This window comes from Phragmites australis, chromosome 13, assembly GCF_958298935.1.
Source record: "Phragmites australis chromosome 13, lpPhrAust1.1, whole genome shotgun sequence".
In the NCBI taxonomy this organism is placed as follows: Eukaryota; Viridiplantae; Streptophyta; class Magnoliopsida; order Poales; family Poaceae; genus Phragmites; species Phragmites australis.
The window spans coordinates 13,337,996-13,360,945 of NC_084933.1; the positions used below are offsets into that span (position 1 = coordinate 13,337,996).

Below are 22,950 nucleotides of genomic sequence, written 5' to 3' on the forward strand. Positions count from 1 at the left end.
AATGTTGACAAAACTTCTGCACTGATGTCCTTTTTTCCATTACTTTTTGCAAGGGGCAATTGCGCAAAAGTTTGGAAATGTAAACACGGTACACAACACAAACTAACATGTAAAGACGATATCAGATCACGATTCAATGAGAACAATCTCTGAGACATACAGGTTCAGGGTAGCACAAATCACCAGGCTCACGCTGTCTGGCTGTCATCAAAATTTAAAGATAACAGACAATATACTTAGAGCGAGCGTGATCCACGATAAGTAACTGAATTCTACCCTGCTAGATAACCTAGAGGCTGTTTCTTTCTTACATAGAACCCCGGAACTCAAACGATATGCTGTTATAGGATGTAGTCTCATCGCCTACAGTTCTTGATTAAAGTCGCACTTTGCGGTCATAAATCCAGCTGAAAGGAATGACCGGTCCTTGCTTCGCCCTTGCTTGCGCTCTTTCGTCCAACCGCCTGATTCTTGGTGCCAATGTACAGACGAAATCCTGCGCTCGTCTCCCTTCTCCGGACAGCCCAGTGAGGCTCGCAACTTTCCACCTCTGGACCAAGAACTCAAGGATGTCAGCGTAGTCTTTAGCAGTGTAGACGCCCAGCCTCTGCGCCACCGCACTAAAGTGTTCAAACAGATTGTCGTCCTTGCCATCATACATGAGATGAGCAGGCATTGTGATCTTCTTCCTCATCATGTCAGCAAATGCAAGCACTGTATAGTCAGGATCAATCTCAAACAGCTTCTCGACTATCTTGGTGTATGCTGTCTCATGGCGCTTTTCGTCAGCTGCTATTGTACCACAGATCTGAGCCAGCTTAAGATCTCCATACTCCTTGGCATGCCTTGCTGTATTGCCATGAGATATAAACGTTGCTCTCTCTTGGAATGATGTGTAAAGGAAACCCAAGTAGGGATTATTCTCAGTTCCAGGATCCTGCATAAGAAAGATATTAGGCTCATGGCCATGTTCAATCAAACCAAGTATCCAAAACAGCAGCTGCACATTAAAACCCTTTTTCAATGCTTTGCAATTCAATAGCACATATATATTGCTTGCACATGTTATATTTTAGAACATTTGTGACCCTTATGATTGATTAAAAGCTACAAATTATTTCTTACTTTCAAGTGTTACTTTTGAGAAAGTTGGTGACTTCAAGATTCATTGAACAAATCATTAGTTCTCAATGACGGTAATATCAGTTGTACAGTTACCCAAGTTAGCAACCGACATTCAAACAACAATAGGAAAGGGAAAATCAGGTACCAATGTCCTCAAAGGTGTATAATGGCTCTTACCATTCCAGAACCAATCAGATACTGTATAGTCTTCTCAATTTGTTTCATGTCAACCCGTCCAGTAAGGTACATGTACTTATTAAGAAGATCACCATGCCTGTTCTCTTCAGCTGTCCAAGCTCTCGTCCAAACAGCCCAAGTGGTTGGACTTGCACCAGTTTCATCTCGAACTCCATCAAGGGTGTTGAGCATTGTTTGGTAGGTAGGTAGGGCTTCCTCGGTAACCATGTCACCAACTAAGCAAACAAAGTATTCATCAGGTATTTCCTTTGCCCGCTCCCTCAGTTCTTTAACTTCATCATAAAATCCATCAGAAGAAGGCTCAGGTAGGAAGTCCTGTGGCTGCCATGACTTCTCAACTGGCTTCAGGAGGTTCAATAGGTTATCCTTGGCCCAAGACTGAAGTGAATCGAAAATCTCCCGCTTTTGGGCTGGTAGTGAATGGGTAACTTGAAGGTGCACCTCTCGTGGAGGAGTATAGGGTTCTTTGACAGTTTTGACCCTAGGAAAAGCAGCATAAAGTAGTCAGAAAAACAGAAAAGGAGCATTGCACATCGGAGAAGAAAGTAGTTGGCAAGGTAATCTATTCAGTAGAGATCGACTATCTTGCAACAATGTGTGCAACTCACAGTAGACTATCTTGCAGCAAATTTACAGTGGCCAAGAAATTCACTTCACCCATTCAGAGATCCCATGTAGCACAATGAAATAACTTTTCACACTATGGTGAGGAAAGGCTTCTTATGTCTAATAGACAGTTTAGCTCAAATAGAGTTTACCATTTAGCCTAAAACAGGACAGCTCTGATGCAGCAATCATTAGTGGCATTAGATTTGAGTGCGCTAAAGTGCTGATGCCATAATTATAGGATTTTTACAGGAATTATCCAGTGTAGCTTGATGGATAATCTGATCAAGTAAAGCGCGACCAAAATCCATCACTGAAAAAATGTTATATTGCACTTCATAATAAGCCATACACCTTTATCAATTCATCGTTAATTTCTTAATCACATACCCCTTCCCTTCCCAATTTAACTGTTGTTCTTGACTGTTTCAGTATTTCCAATGCATTCAACAATTTCATCATTTATATTTCAGAAGTATCCTTGATGCATATCAGTGATGTCGTGAATCTAAACGTAGTTAAATTTGAGCAAAAGTTGGATAAGCCTTGCTGCATACACCCTAAAACAACAAATTTGTTATTTAGGAATGGACAGAGTAAGGTTTCAGTTATTAAACTAGTAAATTCAGATATAGCATTAAAAGGGAACCACTAGAATATAATCAGTTCTTAAATTCACGGCCACTCTATCACCATTAACAGATTTGACAAGTTCAGATAAGTCAGCTACTTTCTGCATGGCATCCGTACAGATACACACGGTCTAGATCACCAAACCAGGGGCGGATATCCAGATCACAAGAAGAAACGAAGAGCCACCAAGTGGATCAGCCATCGGGAGTCTAAGGAGAATCACCACAGAGATGACAAAACAACCCAAGCACAAATATTTCCAAATTATCACCACAGAGATGACAAAACAACCCAAGCACAAATATTTCCAAACTATCACCACAGAGATGACAAAACAACCCAAGCACAAATATTTCCAAACTACTAAAACACTGGATCTTGACAGGAACAATGGGGAGAAACGAAACGTAAGGTGGCATCTTTGCCCAACCCAGATTGCAAATCAAACGCAAAAGATGAATCTTTTTGTAATTATTTGATTTGATCCGTAGGACTAAGGCAGCATCTTCTGTCTTTTGCCCAACCCAGATCAAGGATCTCGCCAACCCAAAGATCATGGTTCCCAACAACCAACCATTTCCAAGAACCGGCTCACCACCCCGGATCAGACAAGAAGAACACAAGCTCATCAAGGAGGTAAGATACGAAGGAGCCCACGAAGGATCCGCCCACCTGTTGATGGTGGACGCCATGGCCACCACCGGCGACGCCCCATTGCCCCTCCTCCGCGCGCACGACGGCCGCGCCACTGCCCCCTGCGACGCGGGAGACGCCCTCAACGCCATGATGACTCCTCACCACCGCCTCCTGCCTGCTCAGGCAAGGATCTCGACGCGGAGGATGCTCTCTGCCGCAGAGCCCGGGATTTGTGTTTCTCGGGACGGCGAGGTCGGCTATTAAAAGGGGCTTTTTTATTGTCTTCGATGATTTTTTTTTTCGTCATTGCGTTTTTATATATATTTTCAGTGAGAAATTTTTTGACCGCACTGCATCTTCCAGTCCAACCTCTTTTGGTGGCGAGCATTGAAAAATATTGATCTCACGGGCCCATCTGTGGAAAATAGCGTGCGCTCAACGATTTCGGGGCCGGCTGCTTAGATTAGCAAATTGATGACCAGGGATTAAAATTTTATCAAAATTTTGATGAATTTTAGCAAATTTTGGAAATTTAGAAGAGAAATAAAATATCTAATTCGGAGTTTTCTATCACTTGCATATGGGATCCACATAGTAGATGACGAAATTTCGATAAAATTTTATGAATTTTGATCTTTTCACCAGAAAATATAAAATGAAATTGAGATCCTTGCTTCTGGCAGTGAACAAATATCATGTACTTGATTTATTTTGTCGTTGACTTATATTTGCGTAGCCCCTAATTGCTAGTAGTAACATGTGACCATAGCGAGACAGGGCGTGTTAGTAGTGACATTAATGCCACAGAGCGCAATATTCACATGTGGATGTACTAATAAACCATGTGTATTGTTGACGTGAGTGATGAAATTAGCTCTCGGGTGGGTGATCGGGTTCGAGTCTCAGCGCTCATCTTTGAAGGCGCTTTCAGTCCCTTTGTAACCAAGTGTGTATGCTTCTATTAAAAAAAATTAGCGTGGTACAAATCATGCCACCATATATCATATTGTACACAGTAGCAGATCCAAAACCAAAATAACCGGATGTCCCGTACATATAACTACGCATGTTCAATCCGTCCAGATATCCTATTTGCTCAGACAGGATGTGTCATATGGATCTAATATACATAATGAATTCCTGAAAAACAAAAACAACCCGGTGTCCTGTGCACCCCCTACCTGCCCCTGATTGTGCAGAACAATTGAATGTGACTAAAGCAATAGGAAAAAAAATGTGATTCTCCACTAAAGCAATAGAGAGGGAAAGATAAAACGTGATTTCGGAGCTTTGGCTGCCACGGGGATATAAGTAATCATATATTGTCATGCTTGCGTCATATACTACCTATGTTCTTGTTGCTTTTTTTTATCTTTCAAACGTAACTTTGACTACTACTTCTTAAAACTATATATATATATATATAATTTTCACATAGCCAGCTTTGATAAAATAATAGAGGGAGTAATAGTTATTGATCGCTAAGAGTCCTTCGCAGTTTTATTGGCAGTTATTCTTTAAAGAAATACCATAGCAACAGAAAACCATCAAGACCAATGTTAGAGTAATAGTCACATCAAATACGCACCAGCTCTTATAATAATATTAAGACTTGTTAAGATCTATCCATGCTCTGTTTAGCAGATGTTGTGAAATATATTCAACATCAAGATTCAACTTCAAGATACCACGAAGAACAATGTTCTAATCTTTTGTAAATTACACAAAAAAGATGAAACATTTGCTACGGTACTTGCATCCATAACATGTGGATATAAATCTTACATATCATTAACACAACTGATGGTATAAAAAGGAATTTTCCCTCTATTGGACGGCATATATTCATTTCTCTTCGGACGTTTGAATAGGTGATACTCCTACAAATTAGGTAAGCTTAGCTCCAGCTCTCTAGCTAAAATATCTCCAACAAGATTTCACACTCATATACAGGCGTTAAACAAGCAAAAAGAAAATTCTGAAAAAAATGTTGAAGTCAAGATGCAACTGCCATGCATTAAGGGCCGCAAGTCTTAGGTAGTAGATTGCACCTATAGCAAGGAGGAGTACACAGCTGGGCTCCACAGATGGTTGGATTGCACCTATTTTTGCTGCAAGAGGGTGGCACATTCATAATTCATTCATCATTCCAATAGGCCGGAAGCTTCCAGAACCATTGCCAAGTACACACATTCAAGGGCCGACATAACCTACTCGGCAGTACAGAGCTGTTTCCATGCAGTGGTCCGGCCGCTTGGTTATCTCAGTGTTCAGCAAATATTTATATACTCTACTACTTCTCCATAAGTTACATAAATTCATTTAACATTCGAAACCCAGAGTCCAACGAATTTCTGAAATTTATGAATATTGTAAAATACGGTCAAAATTCGGTGAGAATTTGATCGAATTCAATTGATCAAAGTGGTTTGACCGAGGCAAAATCCGGTCAAATCGATCATTTGGTAATCGCTCGAATTCCTACGAAAACCAATCGAATTCTGTCAAAAACAAACCGCCATTTCATTTATGGTAAAAAATTACTCGAATTCCATCAAAAACTATTTAATTTTATCGAATTTCAGTAAAGTTCAAGAGAAATCAGAAAAATATCTCAATCTGTAAAATCCAAGACTAATTTATCTAAGCTTCAAATAAAGTGAAACAAATTTTGTTGGTTTCTTTGTAATATGATCTACATGATAAAATTATTTATACTCATGAAAAAAGTTGTATATTTTCTATGAGAAAATTTATTTGATAAACCTAGTTAAATGCATAGTTAATTATTTGTTAATCCAAAAATCATGAAACCAATTTTTGAAGTCTTCTTACATGATCCTATATCTTATAAAAATACATGAAATCATGAAATAATTATTATAACATACAGGATTGAGTAAATGTGTTGCAACTAGATTAATTCATAACTAATCCATCACACCCCTAAAATTAGTGAAACCACATTTATTATTTTACTTAAACAATGATTTTTGTAGGAAAAAATAATGGTAGACATGAAGAAGTTAATTACAGTGTTTTTTTCTTAACATGTTCACTTTATGCTTGTGAACTTTGTAAAAATTATGGAGAAATTAATAAAAAACTATTTTATAGATCCTCTTAAGGTACACCCTACACATAAAAAATATGTGTTTGCATGTTAATATTTTCTTTTTTTCTTTTTTTTTAATTTCCTCTCCATGAAATATGATGCAAAGGAAATTATTTTTGAAAAAAATTCACATAAGTTCAGAATTGCCTATAGTATTTTAAGAATTTTTTGTCATTTTTTCTAATTTTTTGAATTCAAATTCAAAAACTTGTCAAACTTAAAATTCAGTGCAGACCGAATTGACCAATTTCGTGATATTCAACCCATTTTCAACGAATTTTGGAACCATGTTCCTCCGTTTAAAATAATTGTCACTTATGATTTTGCTGTTCAAACTTTGACTATAATTTTTTAACAAATACATATATTCTTGAAGTATCTTTGGTAGCTTGCCTAATCTAACAATGCCATTCTCATTTTGCCTAATTACATATTTAAAATTTGTTGTTCTTCAAAATTTTAATAGTAATTTGTCAGCAGTGGCAACTATTTTGGAATGCTGATAGTAGCAGTAATTGTAGACTTGGAAGTACTCCTCATTATTTTTCTTAATTTGATAGGCTTATTCCTCTTGAAACTCGTAGATGCACTTACACACTCACATATCATCTCTTGAAGACCAGAAATACGAAGCTTAGAGATTAAAAAAGTTACCACATACGTCTCGCTGTCAATATATACGTCGCCTACTACTGAAAAAAAAAATTCACATTCGTGAGACATAAAGGAGCAAACTTGATGTTTGATCCCTAATGGGCATTACAAACCATCTTCATTAACCATCTAAACCAATACTTTATTTTTCAGATCTGGTTTTACTTGATAATTGATATAATGACTGAGCTAATATAACTACGTCATTGCATTTACTCTAGTTTTTTTATGGTTAAGTGTGGTAATTTGCACTATAAACCTGCTTGACTATTTAGTTTATCTCTTCTAGAGAAATTTGAAGAACAGTTAGATTTATATTCTTTTTTAATGATCAACTTCATATGAGCTATTAAGTGTTTTTATCCAGTATTGTACATGCAGTACGCCAGTACGGTACATGGGGACACGAAGGTAGGGAGAGAATGTGACAGTGTGACGTTCATTTTCTAAAGAATGTGACAACGGTAGGTTCATGGGCAAATTTGCCATAAAAAACTTTCTCTTCCCTGTGTGTCACTCAAATTTTTAAACTTATTCATTATCATCGAATTTATCTTCTTTTTTTTTACCATTCCGTCTATATTTCCGTTCAACCTTCCATCAAATTCACCGTTCATCGGTTCTATTTTTCCAAAAAATAGTGGTCTCTGTTTATCCAAAAATTCTAAATTTTTTTTTGCACGTGTTTCATAATTCATGTACAATTTATTTTAATTGGATTCACCAAAAAGTTTATGTAGAATTTAAACTAAAATTCTTTTAAAAAAAGCTAATTTTATAACTTCTAACAATGGTTATGGCCTCAAATAAAATTCCAAAATTCTGAGAAAATTCACTAATATTATTATTATATGATGTACTAATTAAATTATTTTCAACCCTAGATTATATGGTGAAAAAATAAGATCCTTTGTAATATTGCATTTTCATCTATTCTATCACGATGCATATAAGTGGAACATGCCATGAGGTGTACCATGACGGTGAGGTGTACCATGGCGTCCCCTTGGCGGATCCATTCAGGCCTTGTCCGGTTGGGCCGGGAACAGCCGGGGTCATGGCCCAACCCCCGCGGATCAGCTCGGCGCGGAAACGTTCCGAGCCCAACATTTTTTACGTCTTTGTTTAAGCCCTATTGGGATTGTAACCCAGCCCATCCTGTCGTCCCCCCCCCCCCCCTGCGGGAAAAAACCATCGAGTACGTAGGCATGGAAAAAAATCCTCAAAGGCAATGGCGATGCGACTCGACTCGGATGCGATGGTGATGCGGTAGTCTCCCCTCTGGCGTCCATCCCTTCGAGTGGCCACCTTCTCGTCGGTAAGCGCGTCGCCCTCCTCTTCCTTCCCCTCTGATCTCACGTGCCAGGGTTCTGTCGCGTACATGGTTCTTGATTTTGCGTCCTAGGGTTCTTGACATCGAAGGCATAGCATCTGCCCTGCCCCGCCTCGCCCCTTAGTTCACAGGCAAAGTAACGCATGGTGCTCGCCGGATCCTTGGTTTTTCCATCCAGGCAAGCGACTTCTTTCTTCTCCTCCACCCTTCCCGGTAGCCCCCTCTTGATTACCATCTTTCCCCTTAATCGCGTCTTGATTTGCGGTATCTGGGCTTTGATTTCTCTGCAGGAGCGTTAGCCATTGATGTTGAAATCCTGTTCTGCGTGTCTCGTTATTGCCTGGGTCTTTGTTGTCGACTATTTGTGATCTTTCGTGATGCGATATGCTAAATTCAGTTAACTGATTTACAATGGATTAGAGGGCATTCAGGGTTCATCCTTAGCAAATCTTTTGCCACTAGTTCTGAGGACCGAGGATTCAATAATTTCTTATTGATAGGACCACGGTAGTATGTTTGGTTAGGAAAGGGGTGAATTTTGGTGACAGCTGATTCTGGTATTGTGCACAAGAGTACGAACACAACGCTGTTGATTAATGTGTGATGCTGCAATGTCACAACTAATAAGAAGAATAATGCTACATGTTTCCGCCTATTCTTGCCTTTTCTTTTGATGATTAGCCAACTTTTTTGTCATACTAGCTTGGAGTGGGTAATAATTTCAAATGCATTTTTTTTACTGAATAGGGTGGGAATTACAAAATAAGGTCACAATAATCTTTCAAAAAAAAAAAATCTAATTGTGGAGAACAGGATAGTAGTGCACTAGTGCTCAAACTTTACTCAAAGCAAATAATCTAGCTCACAAATATGTGAAAGTGAAAGTATAGCTCAACATGCCGTTTTCTGTATTGTACTATGTAATTATAACATCATTAGCATGTCATGCCGACAATCTCTGCCTCTAGTCCTGGCTAAACTTTATTCCATGCACATGCTTCTGATTGTAAGTTTTTTTTTAGTCCAAATGTTCTGATTGAAATCATGCTGATTGCTTCAGCTCTATATCTTTTTGCAACATAGTCCTTTTGAAAAACATCGAACATAGTTTGCAATCTTCTTCTTTTTTCTCTTTCTTGTTTTCGTCCCCAAACAGTAACATGCATGCAGATTGAGCAATTGTTTTGTATTCTGTAAACTGATTTTACTCCTGTACATTGTGTCTACTTTGTAGATTGTCCCTATACCGGTTTGAATGTCTATAATGATTTTTCAATCAAGAGGTGCATATCTGTTTTCAACTCATTGGAAGTGACAAAGGAGGAAAAGGTCAAAGCATATGGTGTTTTCAAAAATCCAGCTAACAGAGAACATTTTCTGAGTGCTTATGATGAGGATCCAGAATCTACCTTAATTTGGTTAAGAAATGAAATAATTTCTTAACCAAGACTCATGACAGGGCTCCAATGCTTGTCTAGAATCTAGATATAAGAAACCTTATAAATATTCAAATAGCAAGCACTGATTACCTTTGTTGTGGAACAATGCAAGCACTGCTGGCACTTGAGATGCCATTTGCTGTGGACATCAATGACTATCATTTCTAGCAACGAATGGACCATGTTGATCTGCTGTTTATATTTTTTTTCACACATGCAAATATGTTCGGTTTTTTATCAATGTAGCTGCGGAACCGTGTTTTGGCTATAGCTGGATCTTCTTGTAAGTCACAGTACTTCTAGGCCAGCTGTTATGGTTGTAACTTGTGTAAACCTAAGTTTTAGTATAACTTTCACGACAATTGATCTTTAGTGTAGCTTTAGTACAGTTGTTATGCTGATCTGCACTATATCTCTTGGGTTCTAGTGGAGAAAAAGGATTAGGGAAAACTGAACATATTCTTCAAAAGAGGTATTAGGGAAAGCAAGAAATTCATTCCCTATAGGGTTTGGGTGACATGAGCGGGATTCACTCAATCCCTCCCTGGATAGGTATCCATTGGAGATTAAATCCTAAAGAACCGAACAAGCCCTCAGGGAAGCCATGCGCATGGCTTCCCTTCCCTACCACGTTGCTGGTTCAATTTTGAGTGTGCAGACTCAAACTTGTGTGTGTTCATATATTGTTTGTTTCATGTTCCTCTGTTTTTTGCTTGAATGTACAGGTATGTACAATGCAAAAATAGAGATTTCATGTGCGCAGAGTGAGATCTGTAATAGAAAAAAAATGTGACATAATTTTCTTAATGTTTTTTGTGCATTTTTAGAGGTGTATATGGAGTGTACCTGAATGGTACACATGACATTTGAACAAATTCCAGCAACTTCAATATGTTTTATGTTTACCAATATCATTTGTAGATTTTTTGAAGTATACATGCATTTAAAAAACAAGAATTTAAATTTTGAAAAGGGGTAGCGCAGTGTGATTGTTGAAAGCCAAGAAAAAAAGAAATACAAGAAAATACATGTGGTATAGCAAGTTGAAAGCACGAATCTCGATGATGGTGGGAGGAGCAGCACTGTGCAAATACCTAGAACACTTGGTGCCACGAAAATACGTGCCCGTTTAGTTCTCAGAATCAGGCCTAGAATCGCTGAATTGGAATTAGGCTCAGTTGAATTCAGTTGTTTGGATGGACTGTGAATCATAAATGGAATTGGAGCCTGATTGTATCTGAATTTGAGAGCAACTAGAGTGGAAGCCCATAAATATCGAGCCTAACCCCTCTGAATCGTTCGTCTTGCAGACTTTTGCCTCCTCCAACTCGAGTTCCAGCGCCCCTGATGCCGGTGACCCCTCCCATCCTCTGGTGGCCTCTCGTCGTACTTCACCACCTACCACCACTGGAATCGACAGCCGACCACCGCCGGACTCCGCCACCTTCTTCCCAAGTCCATTGGTGCCGCCTCCTTTCCCAAGTCCATCGACCCCTTGGAGATCCACTGGTGCTGCCTCCTTCCCCAAGTCCAACGACTTCGTGGAGATCCGCTGGTGCCACCTCCTTCTTCCCTAAGTCCAGTGACACCTTGGAGATCTGTTAGCACCATTTACTTCTACGTAGTCGAGATCCTTTGGCGCCACCTCCGCCTTCCCCAAGTCCGACGACACTGACGAGATTTCTCGGCACCACCTCCTTCTTCCCTAAGGTTGGCCGATTTGTGTGCCCCTACCATGATGTTGCTGCCTCCTTCACCATAGCTGCCTCCTTTTTGTTCCCCAAGTTCGATCGGTTGATGCTGCTTCCTTCACCATGGCTGTCACCGTGAGCTCCATGGATAAATCAGTGTTGCGACGAAGGCCGACGTGGGGCTTGGAAGAGCTCGATGAACATGCTGGAGATCCTACGGGAGATGGTATGTTCAAGCCATTTGGACTCGGGTTTCTCAAAGTTTACAACCAAACAACGACTAGAAATGATTTGATCCAGTTTTCATTTTAACAATCCCCTTGCAAATCAAACAAGAACATTGAATTAGGGCCCCATTTCCATTTTCATATAGATTTGGATTTGAGGTCCAGTTCAATTAATCCATAACGATTATGAGATCCAATCGGAACCTAAACAAAAATCATTAAGGTTATTTTCACCAATATATGTTTACAAGTCACATACCAAACATCTTCTATGAAGCATGCGAGGCATAAAATTACATTGAATTGAATATTCTTTTCAGGAACATAAGGCAGACAAGAAATATAATCCAAAGACGGTATGAAAAATGTGAGGATCTAGTACAAACCCAATTATACTACTTCCTAGACTTGAGCCCAACGTTTTTTATTTAATTGTACTAACTCCGAGTCTTGGCCCAAAAATGGTATGACAGATCCACGGACAAGCAGTGCTAGTTACATAAGTATCTCTATACAAATCCAATTTTCAGTCCATCTCAAATTAAGATCCAATGCCCAAATCTTAAAGTTTGGTTTGGCAGATTTTCTCCAAGGCGCGTTTTCCTTTCTTCAAATCCCATGATTAATTAACAGATGCGAGTTGAATGAATATAAACATGAAACGACATGCTACGGATAAGTTGTAAAATGGAGACTTTCTAATGGGTGATAAATTAAAAAAATAAAGATACCGTACATCCAACAGACAATAGGTAAAAAAAATAAAAAGCTACATTCTATAACTCTCAAAATTCATAATAAAATCAAAATAGTCATAAAAAATTTTAAACACAAAGTATGTTGTAGAGGATGCTATAATCTATCTCTCTAAAAAAAATTCAACTCAAACAATTACTTTTACAATGAGAAAAAAGATAAATTTTATTGTACATAGTCTGACTGTGTACAATAAAATTTGTCTTTTTTACCTCATTGTACAGATCATATTTTTGTCTGAATTTTTTTAGAGCTAGATCATAGTATCCTCCGGAACATACTTTAAAAAAAAAAAAAATTATGACTATTTTGATAGTGTTATGAATTTTGAAGTAATAGATCACATTGTTTTTTTTATTTTTTAACCTGTGGTCGTTGAAAGAGCGACATCTTTATTTTTTAAAACCTATTGGACAATAGCCTATTTTTATAATTTTTTCAAATGGCTAACTAGTTTTGAGATTTTTTATTTTTGAAATATAAAAATAAAAAATTCTACATTGAGGTAAAGAAGAAAAAAAAAAAAACAGGCACATGGCATAGCCTAAATTTTTTTGCGAAAATCTAACCAGACGCTTCTAGCTAGAGTCTATCTACGTCGCACACCTGAGTCCTCTTATAAGAAGGGAAAAAAAGAGAGTCGGGCGACGGCTTGACCCAACCAAGGAGGGGTCGCACTCAAATCACCTAGGAACCATCCTCATCTTCTTTTTCCATGACAATAATGGTGTCAATGCTCGCGCGGGCCGTCCATGATGCATCGGCCGCATCTCATGCGGCTCGCACAATGGTGGCGGGTGCAACTTACGTCACACACTCAACGACCACTGTTGTATCTCGCGTCGCCTGCTCAGGCACAGGCGCTGCCACCACAGATCTTGCCCTGGGCAGGCACCCCCTCGACTCATCTTCATTCTGGAGCGGCCTAAGTGATGATGTCTCCTCAACGCGCTGGTTTCATGGAAGTGCCCGTGATGCCGCTCCTCGCCTCCCTTTGTGTGGCGATTTCTTGCACAGCAACAGTGGCGTTTCCTTCCCTGGTAACCTAATTCCTCCCTCTTCAAACGAGAATCTTCCGGTCCGCCCAGTCGAACAAAAGTCAACCTCCACTCACCCCTTCTTTCCTTACAACTAGGTGGGCCCCGTGCGTTGGTAGATTCTTCCTCCTTGCACTGTGGCTCCTTGATGTGCTGCTCGCCCCTCGGTTATGGTTTAGGGTTAGGTTCGGGGGCTAGGGTTAGGGTTTCGGGTGGAGTGAGGCAAGTTTAGAAGGATTGTCGGGGCCGACGGCCGAACCGGCGGTGGGCGACAGTGATTGTGCCACCGGAGCCACGGGAGGCAGGAGGGTGGTGGGTGATGTCGGCAGCAAAGGTGAAAGCCCATCGGAGATGGGTTAGCGCAGCGTCCTGCCACTGGAGACAGAAGTAGGTGGGTGGGTGGGGGCGAAAGTGTGGTGAAGAATTCACCGGTGACATTGAACAAGGAGGCGTGAGGCAAGGTGTCATCGGAGGCGGTAAAGAAGTTGCTGAGAAAGGAAGGCATGGGTGAAGAAGAAGAAGAGGTGGGGAGGGGGTGGATGGAGGGTGGCTACAATTAGTCGAGTCGATCCTAACACGCTAGCACATGGCAGTAGCTGCCTCTTCCCTCATGCACGGGATTTGATACCCTTTTTCATCGGTAGGTAGGGATTGGGAATGGCGATTCTTCCTTGGGTCGCCCATCCTATCTAATCTTCCCCAATCTTGAACAGCTTGACCTTTTTTTTTTCTTTTTTTTCTTTGTATTGATCAGCTAGGCTAGACGATTTAACACAAGCTAGCTACTTTATTACTGTAAGGGAATCCACTATTTTATAAGATTCGTCGCTTCTTTGCGGGTGAATAGGACAGCATGTTATGGGAGGTTTAATTTACTAGTGCACGCGACAAACCAAATCGCGATTCTTTATATTTATCAGTAACATTTTGGTTTGGTGTTGTTATAGACGACAAGACGCACACGCCTGTGGTAGGTAAGGCAAAGTTCGTGGCAGAGGAGGACCTTGAGTCAGATGAAGCACTCTTGGCCATGTATGAGCGCTGATGCAAGCATTTCAACCAGGAGCGTGACCCTGAAGAAATGGCTCGCCGGTTCAACAAATTCAAGAAGATCGTACAGTATGTGCACCAAGTGAACAATTCTGATTTACCCTACAAATCGGGAATAAACCAATTCACCGATGGGAAGCTACACGAGTTATATTTTCCTCTTTATCGAAAAACGAGTTATATATTGAATGCTTTAACGCGTGAAGAATTTGCGAAAATGCCTCGATCAAAATCATGGTTTCTTTGGAAAGACGGCAGATTGTTTATGGAAATCCCTGTGGAAAATGAGACGAAATTCCCAAGAATCACCATCAATCCTGAATCTGTAGTAAGTAATGCATAGGCGTAATAGTTATGCTTCTGTAACTTCAGCATTTGTGTACTAAGTTATACTTCTATAAGCATGTGTACTAAGTTATGCTTCTGTAAGATCTGTTTAAGTTGTGTTGCTAAGGGGTCATGATTTTACATAATTTATATGCATCCACCTGTGTATTGTGTGTATGTTAGTTTTTAGGTTTAATGTAACAATGTAGATTTTGTGCCCATGTGGCATGGACCTTACTCCACTGATCGAGCATGGGGGCTGGGAAGAATATAGATGGTACTGCATGTGCACCAATTTACCCTACAGATTAGGAATAACCAGGTTTACCAATGGGAAACTTCATGAGAAATATTTGCCTGCTCGGTCTGCTGCAATACGTGAAGAATATACATCGGGGTGAAAGGCTAGGGGAAGTAGACGAGCTTGCGAACTTAGAAAAAAACTCGAATTCTTAGCTTCCGAATAAAGTTGGGACAAAATCCTTATGTTTGAAAAAGTAGCGAGGTCCATCGCCGCGCCCACAAAAATGGATTCTATGTCTGAAATGAATGAAGCAGAAACGCATATAAGCATGTGTTCTGTATTCAACATTGCAGTGGATATATAAATCAAATGAGAAACATGTAAGATATTGCAATTCATATGGGTGCAAAAAGAGATGGGAACTTCAGTATGAACTTGAGCTAGTTCAAGAACTACCGTGGCATACTAAAGTTTCCTATCTCTTATATAGGAATTACACAAAGACTCTTGTGTTTAGGAGAGTACACAAAGACTCAACAGGCGACAGTTACATACTATTACTTAGGAGTTAGGACGAATGGGAATTATTCCATATCTAACAAATTTGCTATCTTTGAAATACACACGATTTATTTCTGAATAATGCTTGCTGACAAGCTTTCAGTTAATTTAAATATTTCAGTTTATATCTGCATCTACTACGAAGTGCTCATCAAGGCATCCCGAAACTGTTGAGATACCAACTTATACGTACAACCATTAAAGTGTAATCAGGGATAAGTATAAACATAGATAAGAACTCAGCTTGAAAATATCTTTACTTATACCAATATTACTAAATAGTAACTTGTTTCATATTTTTTCATATTTAGGTAAGTACTATGTTATGGATGCAGGCTATCCTATACCTAGCTCCTTACAAGGGTGAAATGTATCATCTATCCGAGTGGTATAGATGTATGGAACCAAATACTCTAAAGAAAAATTCAATCGAATACACTTATCTATGTGTAATGTTATTAAACGAGCATTTGAAGTATTGAATATAAAGTAGCAAATTTCATACGTGAACACGGGAGCGAGAACTTAGACTTTGCTAATTGCGACCGTGATCCTATCCCTACCATCCTAGAAAGATATAACAAATATGCAATTTCTCAATTTGTATCCGATGGGTCAACTTCTATACCAAACATTACGACTATGGATACATTAAGTGATGAGATTGTCACTGCTCTTGCTCTTGCTGGAAAATAATATGTAATGACATAATTAACTTATTTAAGTATCTATGATCGTTGTAATCAACTTATGTGAGTATCTATGATGTTGTAATATACATTCTTGGAACTAGTGTATAATGAGATAGATAATTGAACTAAGTATGTAATGGTATAATTGCTCTTGCTCTTGCTTGGTACAGACGTCGAGTAGTGTCGAGTAGTGCCGTCTAGTATGCTAATTGAATGCATGTTATGTCACACAAGTACAGTACACAGTTTTGATTACAACATGGACGGTGGCACTATGCACCAAGGAGAAAAAGGACACATCAAAAGTGCACTGAGACGTGCCATGCTTGGCACATGTCCGATCGTAGCAAGGAATTTACAAAAATAATATTTTCCTATGTTGAAAATACTACCAAAAATTTTATGTATTGTTTTTAATACTACCAAATAATCACAAATGCTTATATGTTAAAAATAGTGTATATGTAACACTTAAGTGTGTTGTTGACAATTTAAAAACCTCTCATTCTTAATCTAAAGTCATCCTGCTAATAAAACATTTTTATTGTTAGCTTCAGCTCCATACTAGATATACTTAAAAAACCCATACTATTATTTGTCGACGGACATTCTGGAGTGCTTGCTTCAACTATGCCAATGCCATTCGTGTTGTGCCGATCAGACACACATCGTTCTCAACATTGTTGCAATCTATTAATCGTTGGTCTGATAGTTTCTGAAGCTCTCCAGTTGTCAGGATGTTCACTCCTTCAATAGCATAGAATCAGAAGAGGGGCTAACTCAATTAGTTGTCTTCTACTCGATTTCCTGTCGTTGCTGTATTCGATGCTGACTTCGATTTCCAGCTTGGTAAATTTCGTTTGATGGCCTTACCCAATTAGAGGGAACGAAATTTTATAAGACCCGTACAGAAGACTCTCATGACATTCTGATTTACGCTATCTCTCCTCTGATTCAATGGCTGATATGTGTAGGAGAGAAAATAGGAGACATATATCGCGTGAGGACAGTAGGTCTTTCGAAAGATCGGATTTTATAAAATTTTCTTCTCAAACAAAGAGAGATGAAAAATTTGCTATTCTTTCAGAGAGGGGTACCTTTTCTGCTGCATCGGGTGCAGTTTGCCTAACACTTCAATCGCTGCTGCAATGCAGGGGCATTTCGGGCCCTTTTTCCCGCAAATTCCAAGAAAGGTGCCACTTTGGCTGGCTGTGGCGCTCAAGAAGCGTGACAAGTGGATGACTATTGGCGAGTGTTTCCTTGTATGTTTATGTTGCTTATTATTTTCCTGCCTCTTGTAGAAGTGTCACCCCCAGTGAGAAATGAAGTAGAAATGTGTCCTATTTATATGTGATGAGTGATTAATAAGTGTATTGATTTAGTTTGGTGATTTTTGGATTGTAAATGCATGTAGATGTACTGTAATTATATGATCATGACTAACCAAAATTGAAGAGAAGATCGAGTTGGTACGTTTGTCTCTGAGTCTAAGAAAATTGTACACGTTGGATGGTTCGGTGTTCAGATAGAGTACACGCTAGAGTATTTTAAGTCGAAAGCAAAACTTGAAGTATACACAGGATGGTTCGGCGTTGGGCATTAGTGAACGTTGGAGCTTTTCTTGCAGAGAGATTGCAAATCAGCTCTGGTGAACTTATATGTGTCGGATGGACCGGCGATAAAGCAATATAAGTGCCGGACTAATTTTTCAGAGAAGATTTAGAAAGTATTCGGGGTTGTTCTACACGTCGGATGGTCTGGCGTGTATACCGAAGGATCGCCAGACTATTTCTTGTAGAAGAGAATTTTGGATGGAGGGGTCTGCTCAGTTGCACACGTCAAATGGTTCGGCGCTCAGAAGGTGTGTGCGTCGGATCATCTGGCGTTCATGATTTTTCTGAGATGTGCTTTGAATTGAGCATTTCGAATGGGACTAACTGCAGGTGTAGTTATATGTTGTTAGAGATGCATATTTGCTTGTCTTATATTGTGCAGGCGATAGATGCAATTTGGTGATCAATGACGACATGATCAGGGTCAAGCGGGGTGTTTGGTGCCGAATGATTGAGGAGGCTGGGCGGAGTCAAAGGTGATCCTAGTTGTACATGTGAATGTCAAGCAAAATATGGAAGATAAATGGTGATGACGTATTGACAAAATCAAGCGAAAGGGATGCCGGTGTAAGTGATAAGATGGTCCGAGTGATCAAGAGTGGGAAAAACTTGCCACCGATCAAGATCATAAAACGGAGTATGTTGACATCATGATACTTGCTTGAGGTCAAGCAAGAGGTAGTGAGTCACACTTTGAGAAACGTGCAAGGGGTTTCGCGGTTTGGTCTCACAAAATGGAAAGGATGAAAGTGCACATAGCATCATCACGAAGCTTGCGTCAAGATGAAGCTAAATCATGAAGGTGTCACGATCGTCCAATTGATAGTTGGATTAAAATATCCTCGGTGGTAAGTAGAAATGTACTATAAAATATGGGTATTTTAGACACGAGCTAGGAAACTTAGGAGTTAAGGAACCTAGGCTATAAATAGAGGGGCAAGTCATTCATATGAGAGCTTTGTGTTAAGGTTTTAGATAAGAGAAAGATGAGTGCTTAGCTTATATATTAGGTGAGAGTTGTGTGAGAAAAAAACTTTGTAATCCGCCTAAAATAAGTTTGACCTTTACAAGCAACGAAATTTGTGTTTACTCTTGTCCTTGTTTTCACCTCCTTCTAGTTTCTCACTATTGGTTCCCTTGCAAGTTTGTAAGTTTTTTTCTTTTCGTTGGGTTTTCGTTTCGGTTGTTGAGCTAAAAATTTTCCACCTTAGAAAGTTGTTCTTCTTATTGCTAGAGGTATAAAATTTACATACATATGTATATAAGTGGGTCTTGAATTCTCTTGCCTTTAGATCATTAACTTGAATAATTTCTTCTACCAGTGATATTTTCTTTGCTTCAAAGGTCTCTTTCCTCAAGTTGCTATCTTTTGTGACGATGACCCGTGAGATGAGTTCAATAGAACCTAGGGTTTATATACATCCACAAGAGCCATGTGTTTTTCTGGATATTTTCTTAGCAACTTGATTCTCTCCAGTTTTGCTTCATCTATTGGTTTTTGAGTGAGTTAGGTGATAAAAGGATAATGCTATCTATTTTGAAAGAAATTGGTAAGGCGCCTATTCACTCATGCTCTAGTTATCATTCTCGGTCCTGCAATTGGTATTAGAGTCGGTTTGATCACCTGTTGACCTTAACCGACTTGTGATCTGTAGGCGATAATAAAGAGAAGTGGGAACATTTCGCTGTTTGATGGATGTGTTTTTTCGTACTGGAAGGTACGCATGGAGGCTTATCTTCTAAACTAAGGAAGTGTAATATGGGAAATAGTTGATTCCAAATATGAGATCCCTGCTGCTCGCACAACTCAAGTTCAAATCGAACAATATGAGGCCAACAATGAGACCAGAAATATTTTGTTCATAAACCTGAGCGGAATGAGTTTAATAGGGTTCAACACCTCCGTATTGCCCGTGAGATTTGGACTACCCTCAGTGTCTTTCATGAGGGTACCAACCAAATCAAAGCTAGACGTCAGAGCACATACAACCAAGAATATCAAATGTTTGTGCAAGGGCCTGGTGAATTCTTGAATGCTATGTTTGCTAGATTTAATGGAATTATTAGCAACATTAGACTCACTGGTGTTTTGCCCTATTCTGATCACGAGAGAGCGATCAAACTTCTCTATGCTCTTGATCGTAGCACGGTGAGTTAAGATCTCGAACATTGAAGAGTCATCCAGTTATGACACATTAACTTGTGATGAACTCTTCAGCAAGCTCAAGTCTACCGAGATAGCCAAGACATCTCAGATAGGTCTCAAAACCCCCTTGTCTTAGAACATAGCATTGGTTTTCGGACCTAGTAGTGGCAATCAGGTTGGAGCTAGCTTTTCTTGTACTAACACTTGACGGAGTGAATTTGCTTTGTCTTCCTTAGTCTCTATCACAGAGGAGCAGGTTTGTGAAGAAGTTCACCCAATTCTACAACAACCACTGAGACCAGAGAAGGGGTGGTTCTCAAGCCTACTTTCAGTGTGGTGACACCACCCACTTCAAGATGGACTACCCCAAACTCAAGAAGAGGGAAGACTGCAACCACGATCACGATAAGCACAAGAAGTCCAAGAAGCCCTTCTTCAAGAACCACAACAAGATGGTCAAGAAGGCTTCAAGGGCATTTGTGGTGATGCTCAACGACGTCAACACTTCCTAAAGCGAGGAGGAGAGCTCGGGGGAGGAGGAGCAGCCTATGAATAACAAAAAGAAAGTCAAGGACTTTATTGGCCTTTGCTTCATGGCGAACAACAACAACAACAATGACCCTGTGCTTGATTCTTCTGAAGTATCACCCTCCTACGACCAGCTTTCTATTCAGGTTGATACCTTGAATGATGCACTTTTTAGTCAGGATAGATTGCTTAAGAAAGCGGTTCATGAGGTTAAAGAACTCAAGTCTAGGCTAGAGTGTTTATCTTCTGAGCTTGAGTTGCTTAAGTCTAGGGCTAATGATGAGAAGTGTGATAGTTGCCTTGTGGTCATGAGTGAGCTTACCGAGCTTTAGACTTTGCATGCTCAAGTTGCTAGTCGGCTTGAGACAGTTGATAAAAAGCTCCGTCAGGAGGAGTCTAGACCTACTCGCTTAAGCACTTCCAAGAATAGCCCTTTGCTCTCAAATGATATTGATGTGAAAGCCAAGCACATAAAGGAGCTAGAGTCTAAACTGGAGAGTACTGAGAGTTCTAAGGATGTGCAAGCAAACTATTCCACCTGCATCGTCCTGAAGGAGAAGCTCAGCTAGGTTAGAGGGCAGGTTGAGAAGCTTATGACCAAGAATGAGTACCTTCTTTCTTTTGTGGAGAAGTGCTCAGAAGGTAAGGGCAAAATGGATTGATCTTGGCCAAGACCAAGATGTGTGCGGATAAGGTGAGTTTAGCCTTGGGATTGGGTTTTGAGAGGGTGTCTTACAATGAGGTTGGTAAGACTGTTTTCACCTCAGCTACTACCCTAGAAGCTGAGAAATCTAAAATCAACGCCACACCACAACCATCAAGAAACTCACTTCACAACCCACAAAGAAGAATGTCATAACACAACCCAAGAGAGCTCCACAGCCAAATATGAAAACACATATGAGAGAGCCTAGAGTGACCGATAATCGTGCACCTGAAAGACGCTACCATTGCACCTACTGCTATAGAGAGGGTTACTTGGTTAGGTTTTGTAACATCCAAAAACTCAATATTTATAATAATTTAAAATTTTGCTAGAAATTAATCAGGTGTTGCAACTTAGCTCAATAGGAAATTAATTTCTAAAATTAACTTGGCCTAGAAAAAAATTGTTTGATTGCATTCATGCCGTTGTAGATGCAATAAGGTTTTATTAGGTGGAAAAGGTTTGCAAATTTCGCTAGGATTCGCCGCTTTAATACCTCATTTTGAAATATGTTGAAATTCAAATGGAAAAGGTTTTGGAAATTAAGAAATTGCGCTTGGGCCGAATTCTTTCTTCCGGCTCAGTTTCCCTTCCTCCCCTCTTCTTTCTCTCCCGCATGGGCCGCCGGCCTCCCTTTCCCCGTGCCGGCCCGCAGGCTGAGCCGACCTGTTGGCGTCCCGAGCCGGTCGCCTCCCTCTGCTGCGTGGGCCCCACCCGAGCCGAAGCCAGCCGCCGAGCCGCGCGCCGAATCGAGCCGACGGCTCTCCTTCTCCCACCTCCGTCCGCCCGCCTCCCTGTTTAACGCCGCCGTCGCCGTTTTTCAATTGCGGCCTCCCCCGTTCATCTCCCCGCCCCGAACCGCCTCCGCTGCGTGCATGTGCCCCTCCCCCTTCTTTTCCCTTCTTCAATTTGGTGAAACGGGCATCCGTTGCCGTTTCTGGCCGTATGGAGTTAGCTTCGGCATGGAAGTCCGGCCGGCCGTGCATCCCTCCCCCTTCCTTCCCCTCTATAAAATCTGAAGCCACTGAGTTCATCGTTCTCTTGCACGCCCCGTCCAACCCTCTACGCCCTTTCTTCTCTCTCTCGGATTGCCATCGCCATTGTCTCCGGTAAGGAGCTCTGCCGACGCCGACCTTCGTGACCGATGAAAGGACAATGATGTCGCCTAGAGGGGGGGGGGTGAATAGACGTTTTTACAAAAATTCATCCCCTTTTACTATTGGCCTAAACTTGCAGCGGAATATAAACTAGCGGATTTTTCACAAGTGAAAAACCTAAATATGCTAGGCTCAACTAGTGCACAAACACCCTAAATAAGTGTGAAAATTACAATTCTAAGGTGACAAAAATTACTCTAATCTAGCAAGAGATATGCAATAAAACTTAAATTGAAAAAGGCTGAAAACACTGTTCATACACCTGAAATCACTGTTCACCGGATACTCCGGTGAAGGCCGGAGTCTCCGGGTTGTACAGGTCCGGAATTTCTGGTAAACTCCGTATTCTCCGGATTCTGTACAGAACTGAGCCTGAAACTGAATATAAAGGATGGGTGGAGAGTTCTAGCTCAAACCAAGTGATGTCGTGTGTTCTCGGAGATGATTCCAAGTAGATCCACGGAGAATCTACATCT

General features: G+C 40.3%; 1 protein-coding gene across 1 annotated transcript; it reads right to left on the minus strand.

Annotated features, from left to right (window-relative positions):
- Positions 1–103: 103 nt before the first annotated feature.
- Positions 104–3,456, minus strand: LOC133888090 (stearoyl-[acyl-carrier-protein] 9-desaturase 5, chloroplastic). Its single transcript, XM_062328204.1, has 3 exons — positions 3,235–3,456; positions 1,303–1,804; positions 104–937 (listed from the first exon to the last, which is right to left on the minus strand). The coding sequence occupies exons 1-3, from the start codon at positions 3,345–3,347 to the stop codon at positions 377–379; spliced, it is 1,176 nt and encodes a 391-aa protein (XP_062184188.1). The 5' UTR covers positions 3,348–3,456; the 3' UTR covers positions 104–376.
- Between the last annotated feature and the right edge of the window lie 19,494 nt (positions 3,457–22,950).

Bases quoted from the DNA above. Each gene is read 5' to 3' on its own strand.
- LOC133888090 (XM_062328204.1), bottom strand. From the start codon at position 3,347: ATGGCGTTGAGGGCGTCTCCCGCGTCGCAGGGGGCAGTGGCGCGGCCG. The intron at 1,805-3,234 runs GTGGGCGGATCC...TGCTTTTCCTAG, and splicing joins ATGGCGTCCACCATCAACAG to GGTCAAAACTGTCAAAGAAC. The intron at 938-1,302 runs GTAAGAGCCATT...TTTCTTATGCAG, and splicing joins ATCTGATTGGTTCTGGAATG to GATCCTGGAACTGAGAATAA.